This window comes from Leucoraja erinacea, chromosome 13 (assembly GCF_028641065.1).
Source record: "Leucoraja erinacea ecotype New England chromosome 13, Leri_hhj_1, whole genome shotgun sequence".
Taxonomy (NCBI): Eukaryota; Metazoa; Chordata; class Chondrichthyes; order Rajiformes; family Rajidae; genus Leucoraja; species Leucoraja erinaceus.
In genome coordinates, this window is record NC_073389.1 from 5995806 (window position 1) to 6018722 (window position 22917).

General features: G+C 41.4%; 1 protein-coding gene across 1 annotated transcript in view; it reads left to right on the forward strand.

Annotated features, from left to right (window-relative positions):
• Positions 1-22917, forward strand: part of cblb (Cbl proto-oncogene B, E3 ubiquitin protein ligase) — a 131520-nt gene that overhangs the window by 85547 nt on the left and 23056 nt on the right. The window contains exons 3-10 of the mRNA XM_055644365.1: positions 3174-3330; positions 7209-7330; positions 11388-11525; positions 11653-11740; positions 12162-12293; positions 13573-13770; positions 15553-15738; positions 16182-16547. Coding sequence (XP_055500340.1) covers positions 3174-3330; positions 7209-7330; positions 11388-11525; positions 11653-11740; positions 12162-12293; positions 13573-13770; positions 15553-15738; positions 16182-16547 — 1387 coding nt within the window. The remainder of the gene's footprint in view (positions 1-3173; positions 3331-7208; positions 7331-11387; positions 11526-11652; positions 11741-12161; positions 12294-13572; positions 13771-15552; positions 15739-16181; positions 16548-22917) is intronic.

Below are 22917 nucleotides of genomic sequence, written 5' to 3' on the forward strand. Positions count from 1 at the left end.
TCGCACTCACATACACACACACACATATATATTTATGTATTTCACATACTCAAAAAATAAACAATAGTGTTGCAATAATAATAATAGTAGACTATTGTTATTCAGAGTTTATTTGAGGTTGTAATGTTTAAGAGCCTGATGGCTGTAGGAAAGAAGCTGTTCCTGAACCTGAACGTTACAGTTTTCAGGCTCCTGTGCCTTCTTCCCAATGGCAGTGGTGAAATGAATGTGTGGCCAGGATGGTAAGGGTCTCTGATGCCGGCTGCCTTTTTGAGGCAGTGACTACGATAGATCCCTTCGATGGTAGGGAGGTCAGAGCCAGTAAAAGGGGCTGTATGACATTCAAATGGACGAGAGTGGTAAAAGAAAGGATATGGCCATGTATCTCTTTGCAGACAGATTACTAGACTTAAGTTAATTGGTGGAAGAATTAGAATAGACAGATTTCCCATGTGCTTAAATCATTTTATCTGCTAACCGAAAGGAACTACATGCAGAGATCCTTCATGATCCCCTCTCCATTTCCCAGTACCATACCATTAATTATATATACCCTTGCCATGTTTGCCCTCTTAAATGTATTTCCTCGTACTTAGATTGAATTCCATGCGCACTCGCATCCATCTAACCTACCCAACAATAAATACATCTTAGATGTTAACAAATCTTAGAAGTAAAGACAACACTCAAAAACGTCTCAGTTCTGACTAAGGATCTCAGACCTGAACGTTAGATTTGTTAGAACAGATTGAGAAAAAAATTGCTCAGCCAAGTAGTGGGAATCTAGAACTCTACACCTGAAAGTGTGGTGGAGGTGGGAACTTCTGGCATATGCAAAAAAAATCTGGGCGAGACTGGAAGTTGGGAAGTTATAAATTGCTCCTTTTATAGCCTGCAAGGACTTGATGATCAACGCCTTGTTTGCGTGCGTGAATATCTATGATTCCATGAAATCTGTGGAAACGTTTAAAATTCGGTAGAAGGGTCCCACCTGAAACATGATCTGTCCATTCTCTCAACATGCTGCCTGACCTGCAGAGTTGCTCCAACACTGTTTTGCTCTAGTTTTCAACATTTCCAGTTCCTTGTGCCTCTCCAAGACTGAACAGTGATTTGCCGTGTAAAATATGTGGTGTTCACATGCTGTCCTCTGGTTTTCACCTCGTTAGGTTTTTGTATTAAATATGGTTTGATTTGTATCCTTGTAGATCAATTCGGATTGTGGTTATTATAGTTATTGAGATTATTCATAACAATTATAGGACCTATATTGTGACCAAGATCTGTGTCTGGTATTTATATTGTTTATTCATACTTTGTCTGGAAGTCCATGTAAAATTACTGCGCAAGTTAACAGTTCAATTCCAGCTTCAGAAGAATATATGCCAGCAAAAAAAAAATAGTTGCAGAGAAATTGATAACTATTGAACAAACATGTGGTGTAGAGAATAACACCTGAGGCAGGCAATGATGTTCCGTTCTCACAACCTTTTCCTTTGGGTACAATTAAGCTAATTGAGCACCGAACAACGTTTTAATTATTTTGAATGTTTTACTGAATCATAATTTGATCCCGCACGTTTGCATTTTGGAAGAAGTGCTTTCGTAGAAGGAGGTAATGTTGATGAGGAAATCAGTAATTCTGGCCTCCTGGGCAGTCACTATTTTAATCAGCATAATATTAATGGTCGCAGCTTCCATTTCCAGGGCCAAGGGTTCTAGAATTCCCCACAACCCTGTTCAACTCTGTGCTCCATTCTGACAAGTTATTGACCACCTGTCCTTGTATACCCCAATGCAGCCGATTATTAGATTTTGAATTGATAATGCTTCTGTGATCTACCCAGGGACATTAGGCACTGTTGAACTTAAATCCAAATTTGTTGTTTACATTTCCCCTTTTGGCTTTAACATACTGTGATTTCTAAAACCTACAATGAAAAATTATGGGAGCTGTTTTTGTCCGCACCTGTGATTAACAAAACCTGCAGGAGGGCATGATGATAGACACAAAGCTGGAGTAACTCAGCAGGACAGGCAGCATCTCTGGAGAGAAGGAATGGGTGACGTTTCGGGTCTTGACCCGAAACGTCACCCATTACGTCTCTCCAGAGATGATGCCTGTCCTGCTGAGTTACTCCAGCTTTTTGTGTCTCTTCGGTTTTAATCAGCATTTGAATTGAATTGAATTGAATTTCCTTTAATGTCATTCAGACCTTTCAGTCTGAACGAAATTTCGTGCCTGCAGTCATACATACAATAATACAATAATAGACAACAGAACAGATAGTAAACACAAATTAACATCCACCACAGTGAGTCCACCAAGCGCCTCCTCACTGTGATGGAGGCAAAAATCTTAGGGCTGCAGTCTCTTCCCTCTTCTCCTTCTGCGCTGAGGCGATACTCCACTGCGCGATGGTAAAATCAGTCCCGCGGCTCACCGAACTCTGCGAACGGGCCGGTTCAAACACCGCGGCCTGGGGTGGTCGAAGCTGCCGCCCTCCAGTCCAGCGGACGCAGCTGTTGACGACGTCGTCCACTGGCCCGCGGCCGAACCCCGGACTCGGGTCACCGCCGCCAGAACGCCGTCTCAGCCACCAGAGCACCGTTGCAGCCCCTGACAGGCTGCCTCTGGAGCGTCGAGGTCGCCAGCTCCGCCATTAGGCCTCAGCGCAGAAGGAGGCAGAGAAGGGGGATACGACAAAAAAGTTGCATTCCCCCAAAGGGAGAGACAGCAAGCCCTGTTTCAACGCCCCCCCCCCCCCCCCCCCCACACATAAGCACAACCTAAAAAAACAAAAACTTAGCTAGACAAAACGAAAAAAACAACACAAAAAAGTAAAAACCAACGGACTGCAGGCGAGCCGCAGCCGTTCACCAGCGCCACCACTTCCGGATTGTACTCCCGGTTGCAGTTCCATCCTACGCCTGTACGACGGCATGTTTGCTTTCATTGTCAGAATTGTTTTGCTTGAATCCGCTGTTGGTCAGCCTTTAATAATTTTCAATGCATATAAAAGCAGATTTAGTTATAAGCAAAGTTGTTGTGGAACCAGGATAATGGGCAGCAAATCTGAAAAAGATGGCGTTTATGTTAATTGTGTAAATTGTTGCATGGTACTATGATGTTTATGAAGCATGAAGAGTTACTGGGATTTTTCTCCTTTCAGGACTATTGTACCCTGGAAAGTCTTTAGACAATGCCTTCACGAAGTTCATTCCATTAGCTCAGGTCTGGAAGCCATGGCTCTGAAGTCTACCATTGATTTGACCTGCAATGATTACATTTCAATCTTTGAATTTGATATATTTACCAGGTTATTTCAGGTAAGTTGAAAACTAATAACATAGCTCTTTTATAGCTGACAATAATTGTGCACCCTGGGATTTAAACTCATTTCACCTGCTTTGCTGATTTAGTTTGATAGAGCAGTTCTGGTTAGTCAAAACTCTTCCTGGCCATTTATGAAAGATCAAACTAAGCTGTGCTGTAATCAAGTTGTAATTTCAGAAAGGCAAAATGAAAATCAAACGGCTATATAGACTCTCAGTTGTTGCCTGGCGAGAATGACTATTGTTACGCTGGAGTTGGTTGTGGTGGGTAGGTGTTAGTGTAGAGGTGGATGAAGGCTGTACATGTGGACAATTGAATTATGGAAATTCATTAAGTGGGGAATCCTGTTGCTATTTTCCTGCAACTGAGAGCTTGAGGACTATAGACAGTATCTCAGTAAATGTTGGCTAAGACACAAACCCTGTGGATGGGTACATGGTTGCTGTCCCTTGTTTTGCAAAATGTAAGGAATTCTTGAAAGTGGTGAGGATCAAGAGAAAAAATAACATAAAAAATATTCTAGGAAACTTTAGAATACTGAGATTTTGCTTGACAACCTGTTTTGTGAATTTTCATCAAAGGTACAGAAAATAAAGTTATTGTGCATGGCTGAAGAAATTAGGGCTAATTGTAATACACATTTATGGTTTAAAGATTGGGAATAATTCCCTTTCTTCAGAGGCACTCTGTATCTGATATGTTGGTGAGCTCTGTATTTCCTGCTGGAGAGAGAAGTCTGAGGACCCGAAACGTCACCCATTACTTCTCTCCAGGGATGCTGCCTGTCCCGCTGAGCTACTCCAGCATTTTGTGTCTACCTCCGATTTAAACCAGCATCTGCAGTTCTTTCCCACACAGAAATAAATTACATGGTGTTTGTTACAAGTTGAAAGATTTGTGTCCATCCTTTTTATAAACAAAGACACAACATGCTGGAGTAACTCAGCGGGCCAGGCAGCATCTCTGGGGATCATGGAGATGTGACATTTCATCTGCAGTTCCTTTTTATTATTTTTTCAGAGCAAGTTAAGAAAAATGCATTTTCAAAATTCTACCTAGCATTGTAATCTTGATCAAAATTCCATGCATTTTTTACACTATTTTTATTTTGGGTAATTATATGAACCTAAAGTTTATTTTAGAAAAAAATGGAATCCGTAAGAATAGTTTGACATACTCTAGTGGCCCATTTCCGAGTGACTTTCTGTATAGTTTAGTTTTGCACTTGATGAAGCTTATTGTTCCATTGTTGTTCAACAGTTGGATTTGTGGAAATTCTCCATTTATATTGTGGAAGAATTTTGTACAATTGCTTCAGTGTCTTGAATGAAATAATGCCTGTGCGTTGGTCAAATTTAATCCTATTATTTTATACTGTTATACAAATATTTCCATTTCCAGTAATAAAATACTGTGTCAGCATATTTTGTCATAATGTAGATTATGTGTTCTATGTTTTAGCCACCAGAATAAGTTAGAAATGGTGGATGATGTGTATAATATATTGCTAGCCTGAATAAGGCTATCTAGAAAATTTATTGTATAGTGTGTGTATATGAACTCCGACAACTGAATCAAAAGGTCTTTATTTATGGAAAGTACTTAACATAAAAGCATTAACGTAACAGGCTCACACTTTAAGTAGCAAGTACTGACATTAGTGTTTCACTTTTCTCCTGATGCACATAAATATTCTCGGCTGATTGCAGAGAGAAGCAGCAAAGCTTTTTTTATAAATACATCATAAATTCCTTAGCTACAAAAAATAATGTTAAAAGTAGAAAACTAACATTGTTGGAGATATTTGCTTGAAGAAATATAGAGGCCTAGGGAGTGCAATAAAACTTAATGGACGATTTGAGTGTAGTATATTTAGATGTATTTGAAAAGTATATTGATAGCAGAACAAGCAAGCCTGTCCATACATTTAGACTAGATGCCCATTTCTTCTGATGCTATAGGGAATTTATTCTTTCCATTAACACAGACAACGTTAAGATTGTTAAATTGCCTTGCCTACATGCAACGGAACAATGACATTCTTATTTGCTGCAGATTTACAGGCGCAGTAACAGAATAACATATACAATAATCAATAATACAATAAATAAATAAAATCTGTAATACTTGGTAACCAGGCAATATGAGTATAATAACTGAAGTACTCATTTTGTGAAAGAAAGTACTGGAGTAACTCAGCAGGACTACATTTTCCTAATTTTGTGACTTTAATTTTATGTTCTTGTGAGGCGCAAACAAAGTTGAGAATATTTCAATAGGGAGTTGTCAGCTAGATCTTGTTATGTTTACTATACAAAAGCAGATATTTAATTCTGACAGACTTCTGAAGTCTTTTTCTATTGACCAAATGGTGGCTTTGTAAATCAAAGGAGTTTGGTGCAGATGCTTGTACTGTCCCTGGGATGATACAGTATAAAATACAGAATTGCCATTTATTCAAGACTAAATGCTAAATGCTGCAGGAAGATCGTTCCCGATGTTGGGGAAGTCCAGGACAAGGGGTCACAGCTTAAGGATAAGGGGGAAATCCTTTAAAACCGAGATGAGAAGAACTTTTTTCACACAGAGATTGGTGAATCTCTGGAACTCTCTTCCACAGAGGGTAGTTGAGACCAGTTCATTTGCTATATTTAAGAGGGAGTTAGATGTGGCCCTTGGGGCTAAGGGGATCAGGGGGTATGGAGAGAAGGCAGGTACAGGATACTGAGTTGGATGATCAGCCATGATCATATTGAATGGCGGTGCAGGCTCGAAGGGCCGAATGGCCTACTCCTGCACCTAATTTCTATGTTTCTATGTTAAATGTGATGTATTGATGCCTAATTTGTCCACTGTTGGAGGAATAAGGTACTTAATGGAGGAATATAACTAAAGTCAAATGTGATGCTAAATAAAATAGGTGCAATTAAACTGCAATAAAAGCTCATATATATTTCCGATTAATTTTCTGTTTCTAAACGGGCATAGAGTACTAGATTAAAGAAATGCATGAGCAAATTCTCCAAAGCATAGTTTAGCCAACAATAAAAATGCCTATTGTAGAAAGTTCAACCAACAGCATAGTTTAGCCAACAATAAAAATGTCTTATTGTAGAAAGTGCATGAAGCAATGGATGGAAAAGCATGCATAAGAGCAGGGAATTGACTTAATTGGCATCTTGCCAACAGAGTGAAGGAGGTGGTTGAGACATTTTACACATTTGTGGGGGGTTGACTGCCTAAGTGGAGAAATACTTTACTCTCTGGTTGAACAAAGGAGGCACCAATTTGAAGTGAACACAGGCGAGGGTTGGGATAATTTACTTGGTAAGGTGATCAAAAGAGTTTTTTACAGAGAGAGTGGTTGAGATCAAGACCATGTTGTATACTTTACAAAAATAATTGGGTAATAGGTTTGGATAAAGGGAGTTTGGATAAATTGGGAGGATGTGACTAATTTTGATATGCTGTCCTCCCGCAGAGTTACTCTAGCTTTTTGTGTCTACATCCATGACAGTCTGGTATTCATTTCTTCAGCATAACTCTGTGATATCTGAGCCTCACTATCATTTCAGGAACTGAACACTCATTTGTCAGAGGTTAACCTCATTATCCATTTTTATTTATTAACATACGTAAGGCAAATTCTGCATCTTATGAAATCTATGAATTTGTCTTCTGGATTTAATTGAACTATCAACAAAGTTCCCTGTAACAAATACTGTGCACCCCTCAGTGCAATTTAGGGATACAAAACAGGAAAGCAATTTATACATGCTTTCTTACAGCTTGGAGGTCAAAGTCTATTAACATTTAAGCTATGTAGTCTACCTTGTGTATTCAACAAAAAAACGATTGTTTTCTTTGTTAGCCTTGGACCTCTATTTTAAGGAATTGGAATTTCTTGGCTGTAACGCACCCTGGCTACATGGCTTTTCTAACGTACGATGAAGTGAAAGCTCGGCTCCAAAAATATATCAACAAACCTGGCAGGTAAGGACAAAACAAATTGTAATGTAAGTGGTTTTTAAGTGGATTCCACTGTTAACTTTCTCCTCTGGTGCCCAATTATAATTGTGTAGCACGTATTTGATGTATTACAATTACATCATCAAATATTTAATGACTGGATTATCTTTACAGATTGCACAAGAGAAAGGGAATTCTGAAGTGTTAGTTGATTCAATCGATATGTAACTGGTGTAGAGCTACTTTCCTTTTAAGTATCTTGTGTTTATTTACTGTGGGGAGGGAATAGAATTGCATGCTAGTATGAAAAAAGAGACTCCAGTCATTGTGCTTTTGTTGTACCACCTGCCTAACATTAGAGTTATACAGCACAGAAACTAGCTTGTAGGGCCCAACTCATTCATGCCGACCAAGGTCTATCTGAGCAAGGCACATCTGCCAATGTTAAGCCCATTTCCCTATAGCCTTTTTCTATCCACGTACCTGTCCAGATGTCTTTTAAGCATCTTCCAGAACTGAAACAATTACATTTGTTGATAACACAAGTTATGGAATTACAAATAAGCTTAGTGCAATTATCTTGACCACAGTGTTCTTTCACACTGATATCATAATCAAAAAGCGCATCAGCGTGTTTACTTTCTTAGGCGCCTGAGAAGATTCGGCATGTCCGTGAGGATTCTCACAGGCTTCCTCAGATGCATTCGAGAGGGTATTCTGATGGGATGAATCTCATCCTGGTATGGCATCTGCTCTGCTTTTGACCGCCTGAGCCTGCAGAGAGAACATAGCCAAGTCCATCACAGACCTATCACTTTCTCCCACCCACTCCATCTGAACTGAGCTTCTGTGAGCATGCCATTGCAAAGCTAGTTATTTTTATTCCTCAATGGTTTGATGGTCTTTTCTCTTGATACTTGATACAGCATTGGGTTGACATGTGGTGCCGTATGACAATACATACACAATGCTATCCCTCACTCAATTTGGACGACTACAAACTGCAAATCCATAGTCCTGTGTACCCTGAAATGTATTCCCCACCTTGAGTAGAGATCCAAAAGTTCATAAGATGATCCTTAATGATCCAGCAGCTAATAAGTTTGGAGACAATGGCCTTCACCTCCTCGCTCCTGCTCCTATTTCCTTATGTTCTATGCCCTTAAGGACAAATACAATCAAGTTCATTTTTCAATACCATGTAGATTTGTAAATATAGGACAATAAATAAGGAGCTAAGAAAAAGTAATTGTACTGGAATTTTGCTGTAGATCAGATCCGCGGAGCATAGCTGAATGTTTAGAAACAAGGAGCTGCAGATGCTTGTTTACAAACAAGGATGCAAAGTGCTGGAGTAACTCAGTGGGTCAGGCAGCATCTCTGGAGAACATGGCTGGGTGATATTTTGGGCTGGGGCCCTTCTTCAACTGATTGTTTCCCGGATTCACAACAATTAAATATTTGGGCTTTGGAGGAGCATTAAGACCTTTTTAAGTGTAGGAGAGAACTGCAGATGCCGGTTTAAACCAAAGATAGACACAAAAAGCTGCAGTAACTAACCGGGTCGGGCAACATCTCTGGAGAAAAGGAATAGGTGATGTTTTGGGTCGAAACAAAGAGTTGGGATTAACTGGTCCCTTTCAGAATGGCAGGCAGTGACTAGTGGGGCAAGGCTCGGTGCTGGGACCGTGGCTATTTACAATATATATTAATGATTTAGATGATGGGGTTCATAATAACATTAGCAAATTTGCAGATGACACAAAGCTGGGTGGCAGTGTGAACTGTGAGGAGGATGCTATAAGAATGCAGGGTGACTTGGACCAGGTTGGGTGAGTGGGCAGATGCATGGCAGATGCAGTTTAATGTGGATAAATGTGAGGTTATCCACTTTGGTAGCAAAACCAGGATGGAAGATTTTTCTATCTAAATGGTGTCAAATTGGGAAACGGGGAAGTACAACGGGATCTGGGGTTCTTGTTCATCAGTCAATGAAAGTAAGCATGCAGGTGCAGCAGGCAGTGAAGAAAGCAAATGCATATTGGCCTTCATAACAAGAGTTGAGTAGAGTATAGGAGCAAAGGGGTCCTTCTGCAGTTGTACAGGGCCCTAGTGAGACCGCACCTGGAGTATTATGTGCAGTTTTGATCTCCAAATTTGAGGAAGGACATTCTTGCTATTGAGGGAGTGCAGCGTAGGTTCACAAGGTTAATTCCCGGGAAGGCGGGACTGTCATATGCTGAGAGAATGGAGTTGCTGGGCCTGTATATTCTGGAATTTAGAAGGATGAGAAGGGATCTTATTGAAACATATAAGATTATTAAGGATTTGGACACGCTAGAGGCAGGAAACATGTTCCCGATGTTGGGGGAGTCCAGAACCAGGGGCCACCTTTTAAGGGGTTGGTTGGTGGTGTAAAGTCTGCTGACAATAAAATATAACTTATTGATATTGCCCGGATGATTTTTATATTTCTGGTAATTCAAAGTGTACTAAGCTTAATTTAATGTTCTACATTGATTCCCTGTTTTGGGCGAGTTGCCTGAGAATGTTTGACATGCACGTGGTATCCGTTATGTGTGTTCTGACATTTGGAAGGCTGGTCATTTTGATTCTGTGCACCCATCTGTCTATTTTTTTTGTTCCATATGTTCTTGGAACCAAAGCACTTAATGAAAGCAATCTTTCGTATAAGCCAGGCTAAGTGAAGTTTTTGAACTGGCAAATGTAATTTATTAAAAGGTGGGATTTATTAGCTGTAATTGCAAGTTATGACTGTCAAAGTACAGTAGATTTCCTCTCCATCTGCACATCAAGCTTTAGCATGTATATTGAATATAATCTGGAAGCCATAGGGCACAAACTTGCCATCAGCAAAACCTGGCAGGCGTCTTGCTATGTTCAAACTACTCGTTTTAAATTGCTTCTTCAATTCTTATTAAATGTAAAGAGGGTTGATCCCACTAACGGTAAGTCCTTTTGACAAAGATTGGCACTGATTTATTACAGTGGCTGTGTGGCTAAGATTAACTCTGCTATATGGCAATTAAATTGTAATAGGTTGAACTGTAATAGGTTACTTATATTGACACTAGCAAATTGAATGTAACCCTTTATTAAACCAGGGAATATCCATGACATGTTGATCTTTTGCTACATTTCATGTATTTTGTGTGTTGTTGCTTTTTATTGATATGATTGTATGGCAAATCAAATTCCTTGTTTGTTGTGAAATGTACTTTACTAATAGTATGATTATGATTTCTTGTAAATCAAGGACCAGTCTCACATTCTCCCCTCTCCTATCAGACAAGAGGTACAGAAGTGTGAAAACACATATCTCCAGATCTAGAGACAGTTTTCTTCCCAGTTGTTATCAGGCAACTGAACCATTCTATCACCAATTAGAGTAGTCCTGACCTACCAACTTCTTCATAAGGGACCATCAAAGTATCTTTAGTCTGACTTTACTGGACGTTATCTTGCACTAAACATTATTCCCTTTATCCTGCATCTGTACACTGTGGATGATTTGATTGTAATCATGTATGGTCTTTCCGCTGACTGGATAGCACGCAACAAAAAAGCTTTTCATTGTACCGTGGTGCATGTCACAATAAGCAAAATTATTGGTATTGGCTGTCGCCTGTCCGTTTCCTCCACAGGTGCTGCCTGGCCCGCTGAGCTCCTCCAGCATTTTGTATCTCTCAATGCAGTTGTTTCCCAGTAACTGAGTTCCATATCAGAGCTACGCAGCACATGTCAATAGCTCTGTGTGGCGGCTTAGAGTCTAGTTCTACACTAGTGAAATCTATTCATACTCAATTTCCATCTAGCCATACACAGCTCTCTTGTATGTAATTTTTTTGTTTACCGTGTCATGCATATATTGTTTAACAAAACTCCCGATGAACCAGCATGATACTTGTACATGAATTGTGATTTTAAAGAGCAATACTGATCTATGTAGATAGTGATATGCTGTTTGTAATTTGGAGATTGCATTGAAGTCGATCCAAGTGGAGGAGATTTTGTATTGTATGTTCATGCTTAGTTCTTTTCCTTTCTGTTTCTGCCACAGCTACATCTTCAGGCTCAGTTGTACCCGACTTGGCCAGTGGGCTATTGGCTACGTTACAAATGATGGGAACATCCTGCAGACCATTCCACACAACAAGCCCCTCTTTCAAGCCTTAATAGATGGATGCCGAGAAGGATTGTATGTATTTATTGTCAACAATTCTGTTAAGTTGCATATAAGCAATGAGAAATAATCTCAAAAGCTGCTTCAACATTTTAATTATGATTTGTTCACTAATGTAAATACATTTTCTTCTTGTATTTAGTTATTTATACCCAGATGGACGGAGTTACAATCCAGATCTGACTGGATTATGTGAACCAACACCTCATGATCACATAAAAGTTACGCAGGTAAAGGCATTGTTCTGCAGGTTCTGTTTATGTTTTCATTGTCGTGGGACTGGCGTCATGATGCCTTTCCCATGGGCCCTGTGTCAGTCAGCGCCCTCGGGCTCATGCTGTGGGTGGAATGTCACTGCTCGTGATGCTGAGTTTGGAGGCTTCACGACTGAAGTTTCTGATATTGGCATTTACACATACAAATAGAGGGCCTGGTTCTTTATTGACAACCTCTTTACAAAATTTAACATTAGCTTCATTAAATGGGAAGGACAAGCTGTGAGAACCTTTGAGAATCCCAACTGAAGCATTTAGAGCCAAGTTCAAGAGTGTAGGTTGGTAAAGTAGATTGCTCGCCGCAGGAGACGAGACAAATTATATTCTTTGCAAATTGACTAATTTTGCCAATACTTTAAAATTCTCTCCTGCCTAGGAACAATATGAGCTGTACTGCGAGATGGGCTCCACTTTCCAGTTGTGTAAGATCTGCGCTGAGAACGATAAAGATGTGAAGATTGAACCGTGTGGCCACTTAATGTGCACGTCTTGTCTGACAGCATGGCAGGTACGTGGGAAAACAGAGTGCTTGTGAAGGCAAGAGTCCACATGGGTATTTTGTATTTTTATAATGCTCAAAGTCTAATACTTCAACAAAAAAAGAAAAATGCTGGAAATACTCACCTGATCGGGTAGCATATGTCCAAAGAGAAATTCTTGTGCAAGGTCAAAGACCTTTTGACAACACTAGGAAACAAATTTGTTTGACGTTGGAGAGTGGATGGGGAGAGATGTATAGGATAAAGAAAGAAAGGTGCCAGGATTGCATCTTGTTGATTGTTATCAAACCTGCCAACTGAGGTGCTGCCATTGTGGTTTAATGAACTGACCATTGTCTCACAGAGGTCAAATGCCAACTGTGGGTTGCTTCTTTATACATCTCTCAGGAGTGAATATCAGGTGAGTGTCACTGACATTATTGCTACAGAGAACTTCCCTTCACGTTCTCCTGCCTTCCTCTCCCTTACATTCACAAGCTGGACTGTCCAGGCAGAGCCAGTGTCAACCTGCTCTTACACCAGAAAACTTATCTCATTCCACCATCACATCATTCTTTCTCCCCGATCCAGTCCCTTCCCATTTATGTTCATGACTTATCTGATGCCTCTGCTGTTTTTACAATTTCCATTCTCTTAGTTCCTCCCAACTCATCTTCTCTCTGGGCAGTATACTTGGTCTAATCCTCGGATATAATATTGATCAGCATTCATCTGCTTCTATATGTTGTCAGTTAAACAAATCACACTGTGCATCCTGAAGCAAAAGAAAACTAAATGTTCAACAATGGATTATTGTACTTTAATGAGTGTTCACATTATAAATTTTACTTTTCATTACACGCAGAGGACATCATTCTGCTCTACCATGTCAATAGACAATAGGTGCAGGAGTAGGCAATTCGGCCCTTCGAGCCAGCACCAACATTCATTGTGATCATGGCTGATCATCCCCAATCAGTAACCTGTTCCTGCCTTCTCCACATATCCCCTGACTGCGCTCTTTTTAAGAGCCCTATCTAGCTCTCTCTTGAAAGCATCCAGAGAACCTGCCTCCACCGCCCTCTGAGACAGAACTCACCACTCTCTGTGAGAAAAAGTGTTTCCTCGTCTCCGTTCTAAATGGCTTACTCCCTATTCTTAAATTGTGGCCCCTGTTTCTGGACTCCCCCCAACATCGGGAACATGTTTCCTGCCTCTAGCGTGTCCAAACCCTTACCAATCTTATATGTCTTTGACAAGCCAGCTTTTTAATATTTTTACGTAATGTTTGATTTCTTTCTCGTGTAGGAATCAGATGGTCAGGGGTGCCCATTCTGCCGCTGTGAGATCAAAGGTACAGAGCCAATTATTGTTGATCCCTTTGACCCCAGAGATGATGGAGCCAAATGTTGCCTGGACAGTTTTAGCATGCCGATGCTGGACCTGGACGATGACGACGATCGCGACGACTCGCTGATAATGAACAGGCTGGAATCATTTGTCAAGGCACGTTTCAAACTTAGCAACACATTTACATTTGTTCTTTATTCCCGCATGTGATGTAGAATGTGCTGACATTAAAAGTTGTTAAAGAAGATCGGTGGGCAGGAAAGGTTGCATGTAATCAAACATATATCTAATTAACACACTGCTGCACATAGCATCTTGTAGTGATTGTTAACAGTGATAATTTTCAATAGAGTTCTTTGATTTTGCTATCTTAACTATTTTAAAACGTTCAACCGTATCCAAGGGCTCCATGGTATGTATTACAGATGTACTTTGGAGCCCGGTTTGAGGCTGGACAACTTTGGAAGGCGACATGTAGCTAGTGTTATTCCCAAATTCTTCCTGTCCTTGTCATTCCAGAAGGGACAGTTTCTGGGGTCACACTTGCATGAAAGGGCATTTTCTAGGTTGTACATACTGCACACACATTATGCTGGGAGCATACGAAATAGGAACACGAATGGCAAGCATGAGCCTTTTGGTGCCTCTACTGCCATTCACAACATTCATGGTGATTCTAGTTCCCAACTTCACAAAATCACTCACAAATAATATAAAATTGGATAGTATTACGATCATGCTTCCCAAGTGATACTTTTGTTCAAGTTTATTAATTTACCATCTTGCACCATCATAATAAATATCAACTACTTTCCAATATGGGTTCCTCTAGATCCACTGATCCAGTAAATGATCTGGAAGGCATTCCATGAACTTATCCACTGCAAGTTTGTTATTCCGAGACTACAAGAGATGGAAGTCTCCTATGAGTTGTACTTTCCTTAACAATATTAATGCTAATAATAGATCAATAAACTATTCCCACCAATGTTCTCTACCATATTATTTTGTTGGTCCATATACATTTATTCTACTACTTGGTTTTCTAAGCTGAGAATCGTTCTCAAAATTATCTTTGTTCCAGTTCTAAATATCGGAATGTCTTGATGAGACTACACCCAAAGTACTTTTTTACAATTTTAGCCTGCTTAACCAAGAAAACCTGTAAACACTTAGCCTCCTTATCTAAAGTAGGACATAAAAACCCTTAGAAGAGATGTGGTGAAAACTTGCTGGTCTGAATCCTGGAGAAGGATTGTCATTATGAGAAAGGTTTGAACAAGCAGTCCTCAAGTTCTCTACATCTTAGAGGAATGAGCGATGATCTAATTGGGAAATTCATTTAGCATGTCGTAACTCTTTAGAATTGGCTATTGGGGATGCTCAGGTTTTGAGCCCAGTCAGATTGAAGACCAATATATTTTGGATATGTGGAGTTGAGTTCAAAAGCCAGTCTTGATCTTACGGAATGATGCACCAGGTTCAGGACACACCACTTGAAAAGCTGGAAGTGTCAAGTACCATAGGAATGTTTAAGAGGATTACATTGACAGAAATATTTGCAAAGTTTTTTTTTAGGGAGTGGGGGGAGGGGGAGGAACCTGATGTTTGGTACCAAAATTGAGCGGCCCTTTGGAAACTTCAAAAGGCTGTTAAATCCTCCTGTTATATGTTTGAGAAAGAACTGCAGATCCTGGAAAAATCGAAGGTAGACAAAAATGCTGGAGAAACTCAGTCGGTGAGGCAGCACCTATGGAGCAAAGGCATAGGTGACGATACGGGTCGAGACCCTTCTTCAGACTGTGTTTTCTGAACAATTTTGCACAGAAGTGTCTATCCATCGACTGAGAAGCCAGAGTAAAAATTGTCCATCGCGGTGTGTTGAGGTGCTCGGTTATGGGGTATTAATTGTTTCCCAATTCTCTGTGTTCTTTATAGTGTACAGAAAGGCAAATCTCTCCAGTGTCTTCACCAAACTCATCGCCTATTGCACAACGCCGAAAGGCTGCTCCAGATCTGCTGCAGATTCAGCACCTCAATCTACCCCCCGTGCCACCTCGGCTGGACCTCATTCAGAAAGGAGTGGTCCGATCACCGTGTGCCAGCCCCACTGGGTCACCAAAGGTACCTGATCTAAACAATGCTATGCTGTTAGTAGTCAGTTATGTCAGACGGAGCTCACGGGTGTGGTTAACAACCCTACTTGCGCTCAAAGAAATCTTTGAATTTTAAGGAAGTATTGGGAGTTAGAAGATTAGTTAACAAATAACGCATACAGTGTTTTGTTGAAATTATTTATTCCCACTTTTACAGGAGTTGTTTGTTCCATTCTTGGGGATGTGGTAAAACTGGTCTGGGGAAGATTCCAGTCTGATCACTTTGAGTGAAACTTTCTGTACTTTCTGTGTTATGAATCACCAAGCTTATTCATGAAAGGGAATTATTCTGCAAACATGTATTTTTTACATACATTAATTGCACTTGGAATTAGCTTTAAATTAATTGCTGCTTGTTTACCCTAAATTCACATATACATAATATTGTCCTTAATTTTGTTTTAAAATCAGTCTTCTCCATGCATGGCTCGAAAGCAGGACAAGCCTCTGCCAGCACCACCACCACCCCTCAGAGAACCCCCTCTTCCGCCTGAGCGACCACCTCCCATCCCACCAGAGAGCAGAGGAGCACGTTCACTACATCTCGCTGATGTTGCTCCTCCATGGGACCAGCACACCATGCACGAAGCGTGGTGTCCCAGGGACGCCCATGGTTCCAGCACGTCTGCGGACTGCAGGTCTGGATGTGACCGATCTCCAAAATCTGGCCACACACCACCTGTTAATTTGAACACCAGATCCAGCTGGCTACTCCCCGAGCCAAGTTTCCCACGCAAACCTGGCAGGCGGCAAGATGTAACATACGATAGCACAAAGGTAAGATAGAAAATGGAATTATTTTTATTCAGTGTTAGAGTTCCTCAAGTTTTGGTTGATTTATGGAATGTTTAAAATAGATACAACATTGGTGTCAATTGTACTTCTCTACAATAAATGACTCTTAGTATAGTAACAAGGAACTGCAAAAAAATGCTGGTATATCAAGGAAAGTCACAAACTGCTGGAGTAACACGGGCAGCATCTCTGAAGGACATGGATAGGTGCTGTTATGGGTCGAGACTCTCCTTCAGACTGATTGCAGCCTATATAACCAATGGTATGAATATTGATATCTCCAGTTTTAGGTTACTGTCCAAGTTGTTGAAATCATGGCTTTGGGAAGGGCAGTGAATATTGCAGATAATACACTTCTCAGCCCCCTTGTGCTGGCGATGGAGAACGTTTATACTGATGCGGGCACGACAATCATGCCAGCTACATTGTCAAAATGTCCGAAGAAGGATCCTGACCAAAAAGGTTATCTAACCATGTTATCCAGATATGCTGCATGATCCGCTGAGTTACTCCAGAATTTTGTCTTTCTCGGGCTATTTTGTCCTTGGATGCAGGGGCATACGAATGTCATCGAGCATGATTTGCAAAAGGCAAATAAGCAGGTACACTCCGTCATTAGGAAACCAAAAAATGTTTATTGCTCGGGACATCAAATATAAAGTAGGAAGATTATGTGGTGTAGAAATGGGGAACTGCAGATGCTGGTTGATGAGTGTATTTGATGAATTATGTACTATATTAGTCACCGTATTTACGGAAGGATGTTAATATGTTGAATGCAGTTTGGAGAAGGTATACCGGACTGATAGCTGGATCAGGCAGATTCCCTCATGAAGAGGGATTGGACAGACCAGGCTGATATTTACTGGAATTTGGAAGAATGGGAGAACTTGATGTGGATGTGGGAGGCGAGATCAATAAGTTGATGGAAAACACCAAGACTGGCACATTGTTGATATTGTGGAATGTTGTCCCAGGCTGCAGAGAGATACCAGTGTGAGAAATGGCAGAGCCGTGGAGCGTGAAAGCAACCCTTCGGCCCACCTTGTCCATGCTTGTCCAAGTTGGCACATTGGGTTAGTCCATTTGCCTTCATTTGGCTTGTATTCCTCTAAACAGATGGAGTTTAATCCAGGCAAGTGTGAGGTGAGAGCGATGGTGGCAGAGCCGCTGACAGCAGTCAAGTGTTTAGATGAGCACTTGAATTGCTTGGGCACAAAGGGCAATGGGCTGGGTGATGGCATTAAAGCACAGGGTTGCCCACTGGGTGTCATGGGTGAGTTTGGTAAAATGGTCTGTTTCCAAGCTGTACGATTTTATGCAACTGTAAATAAACCGCTGTTATTGACAAAGCTGTGCTATAACAGATTAATTTGGGACTTTCTTGTAAACAGCTTTCGAGGGAGTGTGATCCCTCCATACAGAACATGTTTTTCATAGATAGTTGCGCATAACATTACAAGTTGTGTGTGATTTACCAACTTGCCACATATGGTGCTCCTTAGGTGTCTTTTTTCAACTGGAACTTCTACCTGGCGCAGTGAGCAGGTCTAGGAGAACTGATTGTTAACTGGCCATCAGCAGAAAGGCATTCCACTCTCTGGACATCAGAATGGCAGAATGGACTCCTGGAGAGAATCCCAGTGGACATAAGTGATAGGAACAGAATTAGGCCATTCGCCACATCAAGTCTACTCAGCCAATTAATTATGGCTGATCTATCTCTCCATCACAACCTCATTCTCTTTCTCGTAACCCCTGGCACTCATACTAATCAAAAATATATCTCATCCGTTAAATAAAATCCATTGACTTGGCCTCCACAGCAGTCTGTGGCACAGATTCTACAAATTCAACACCCTCTTGACTAAAAAAAAGCCATCTTCATTTCCTTCCTATAAGAATGACCTTTTATTCTGGGGCTGTTACCTCCAGTCCTAGACTCTCGCACTAGTGGAGCCATCCTCTCCACATTAATCTATCCAAGCCTTTCACAATTCGGTAAGTTTCAATGAGATCCCCCTCATCCTTCCAAACTCCAGCGAGTAGAGGTCCAGCGCAGTCAAACACATATCATATGTTAACCCATGGCCATCTCCAAAGCGCTTCCTCAATTGACCTCCCAATTGTGTGTGGGACATCATAGAGTACCGAGTGTTCTGGTCCAGCGGTGGGTTGGCACTGAATTTCTGGTCATATCTTGCCGTCTACTGTGAATTATAGTTTAATCATTACAGATTGACTGGAGCCCTCCTGTCAAGATATTTTATATCTTAAGTTGGTGGAATTATTTTAGTGTTCATTTGCTTTGCTTTCTGTTCCTAATATCGTATATATCGGACATAAAGTAGAATTCTGATTTTAGTAACCTGCCTTCATTGTGTGGGATTCTGATGGAATAATTCATAATGACACTGGCACAATCAAATATCTTTGCAGAACTTAATAAAATCCTCAATTGTAGCTGCCCTTTGCTGTTTGATAATTAAACGTTCACGTGTGTGTTTTTCAGTTGGGTTCTCTCTTTCTTTCTTTCTACAAATTGAGTTTCTGCAATGCAAGCATTTGTTTGGTCTGGCAGTCTAACTGCCGTCAAGGCTTGTGCATTTGCTGATGTAACGATCTATTCAGGGAAATCCACTTAAAAGAATATATCATTGACTATGATTACCCAGCGAGCAGTGACTTTCTTGTCTTAACGTTTTGCATCATGCAATATATCACCCAAAGCATGAATAATCAAAGCCAACTGATTACAAAATAAACTGGCAATATTTATTTCGAATGTACCCATTGCAATGTGTCTCTGAAATATGCACTGAGTAATGTTGCCACAAATTACATAGCGTGGTAGCGTGCAGTAGACTTTGCAAATATTACGTGTAGGGTTGCGTGTAGACGGGTTTTGCACAGAATCCAACATGCTCACTCCTGAAGATTGACACACAAAGCTGGAGTAACTCAACGGGTCAGACAGCATCTCTGGAGAAAAGGAATAGAAAACGTTTTGACCCAAAATTTCACCTATTCCTTTTCTCCAAAGATGCTGTCTGTCCCGCTGAGTTATTCCAGCTTTTTGCATCTATCTTCAGTTTAAACCAGCATCTGCATTTCCTTCCTGCGCATGCTCATTCCTGATGTGTACACTGCACTGTTAGCACTGTGGCAGGCTGTGGACTGCTGACATGGATCTATATTTAACTTCTGTAATAAATTCCTCAGCCCAAAAATCCAGTTTGATATATGACTTCTGTGGGTGGGAGTATAACTGACTCACTTTGTTTGTTTTAATTTTGGTTTTACTGAGTACTTTAGTGAATTACCATGCCAGATAGCTATATTTAGGCTCTTTAATTATAATTTCCTGCTTTTAGTGGGTTTCTTTTTTTGTTTTAATCATATTTTTGAAGCCCGAGATAAACCAAAATGGGATACTAAAAATTGTTATATTAACCCCTGTAGTAAAGAATGTTCTTGCATATTGCTGCTAATGTGTTTACTGCTGCAAACATTAATGCTACTAGAATAGGAAACAAATTGTAGACGGTTCCTTATTCTTCTCTCTAAAATCCTTCCGTAGGTCATTAAGCATGGATATGATATTTCAAGAGAGCAGATCTCTGTTGCAGTGTTTCCTGGCTTAAGTGGTCAACCCGTGCTCTCTGTACAGACTTGGGCATGACAGCCAATATGTTGGATTGGTCTTCTTGGTAGAAAACACTTAAAAGCATCCCAATAATATTTTCTAATTTACAGGCCATAGGTATGAAGGAAACTCCCACAATCGTAAGAAGGAATGAGGCAAACTAATGGGGTCAAGGGTTAATTAGTCCACTGTACCCGATGGCCTACATCCCTATGGTCTTAAAGATAGTTGCTGCTAAGATGTGGATGCATAGGGTGTGACCCAGAAAAGGAATAGCTGGATTCTAGAGACGTCACTGGAAAACTGCAAGGGAAGGTGATTTGGGGTGTGTGGGGGAGGGGCAGTGTGATAGAAAGTGGAAACTATAGGATCTTTGAAGGTGGGAATAAAACAGGGCGCGTACAGGAGAAACTTTAGATATGGTGTACAGTAAACCCTTGTTATGAAGGAAACATAGTGGGGGAGTGGGGGGAATGGTGTCTGTTATAACGGAGTAAGGTATTATCATTGTATGCAGTTGAAACAACAAACTGCAGATGATGGTTAATACACAAAAGGACACAAAGTGCTGGAGTAACTCAATGGTCTGGCAGCATTTCTGAAGAACATGGATGGGTGAGGTCGGGGCACTTCTTCCGATAAATTCAGTCTGAGTTACTCCAGCATTTTGTGTCGTTTTACCATAAAACAAGGCACCGAAGCCGCTCGTCTGCACCAGAGAGCCCTCTTCAGTTGACGTGGCTGTTGTTGCAGCTCATGTTGTAGCCCCTGGCTAGCTGCTCTTTCTTCATGCTGCTGCCAATGACAAGGCGCTCTCGGTCACCGTGAGGCTTCCTGTCCTTTCACCAGCTGCTGTTTTTTTTCTTTTTTTCAACCTTCTTCTTTGTCCGTTCCCCACTCCACCGCCGCCTCTCCCTTCTGCTCCCCTGCAGTCGGTGACATCTTCCAAGATAGAGTATGTCAGTGCCTCCGGGGGAGGAGGAGGAGGAGGAAGCTGCAGTGGAAGGAGAGGGGACATCTCCGATGGGGAGGGAGGGAGAAGGAGGTGGAGCAGAAAAAGCGATGGCCGACAGAAAGAAGCAGCAGCTGCTGAGGAGGGAGCCCCATGGTGATTGAGCGAGTCCTGTCGGTGGAAGTGGCCCAAGCGCTGTCCCCAGACGCCACAATATGAGCTACAACAGCAGCCGTGCGGTGGGAAAAGGTGTCGCGGGTGTCCCTTGCAAGCCCGGGGTGGAGTTGGAAGTCACATCTGTAAGCAGAGGGGAGGCGGTGCGAACTAGGGGTGGTTCAGCAGGGCCGTCTGCTATGACCAATATCTGTTATAAAGGGGTGTAAAATCAGTTGTTACTGTATTTGCAATTGCAGAGGCATTTAATAATGTGACATTTGAAACATGGCACAAGAGATGGGTTGGGGTAATTATAGTGATATGGACAAGGGAGTGGTTAACTTGTACGATTGCACGACAGAATGCGAAGAACAAACGACACTTAGCTGAGCCCGACACCTTGTGCAAACCTTTTTTTCTCTGTTGCCAGCTGGGCAACCTCGGCAGCTTTTTGGGTTGCAAGATGACAGTTTAGGTGGTCACTTAAGACGCGTGACGCGTGCGATAATGTGCTCGGACAAAGTGCGTAGTTACCAGTCGGAATTATGCTCAATGAAGCATTCACATATTTCTGCTTCAAATAAAGTCACAAACTAAACATATTCACCAATCAAGACAAGATATATACCACAATGACAGGCAGCAAAATTATAATACAGTATCTCAACTCTTTTTACATGTTGCAATGAATGCAATTTCTATTATTTCTTTCCACTTCCAAACAAAATTGTGGTTGGATTATTCAGCGTATGATCAACCTCGGTGAGACCAAGCGCAGGCTTGGCAATCCTTCGCACAACACCTCCACTCAGTTCGCAATAACCAACCTGATCTCCCGGTGGCTCAGCACTTCAACTCCCCCTCCCAATCTGAATCCAACCTTTCTGTCCTGTGCCTCCTCCATGGCCAGAGTGAGGCCCACCGCAAATTGGAGAAACAGCACCTCATATTTTGCTTGGGTAGTTTACATCCCAGCGGTATGAACATTGGCTTCTCCAATTTCAGGTTGTACTTGCTTTCTCCCTCCTTCCCCTCCCATTCCCAGCTCTCCCACAGCCTACTGTCTACGCCTCTTCCCTTCTTTTTCCAGCCCCCACCCCTCCCGACATCAGTCTGAAGGGTCTCGACCCGAAACGTCGCCTATTCCTTTGCTCCATAGATGCTGCCTCACCCACTGATTTTCTCCAGCTTTTTTGTCTACCACCCATTCACACAAGTTCTGTTATCCCATTTTCCTCACCCCTTCCCTACACATTAGAGGCAATTTTACAGAGACAAGTTAACCTACAAAGCCAATGCTTCTTTGGGATGTGGGATGAAACCCACACGCTTGCAGGGAGAATGTGCAAATTCAATACAGACAGTGCCTGAGGACAGGATCGAACACAGATGTGCCACTATATTTTGTGTTCCAACACACAAAAAAAAATACGTTGATAACTTTGGTTACTAAAAAAAATAGGACTATCCATTTTCAGTCTTAAATCTCTAAGTCACGCTATGTCCCCCTTTACAGCTACTGTATGTTTTAATTCAGTTCAAGACTATGGGGCAGTACATTAGACATAAAGTTGCTGCCTAAAGGGCCTGTCCCACGA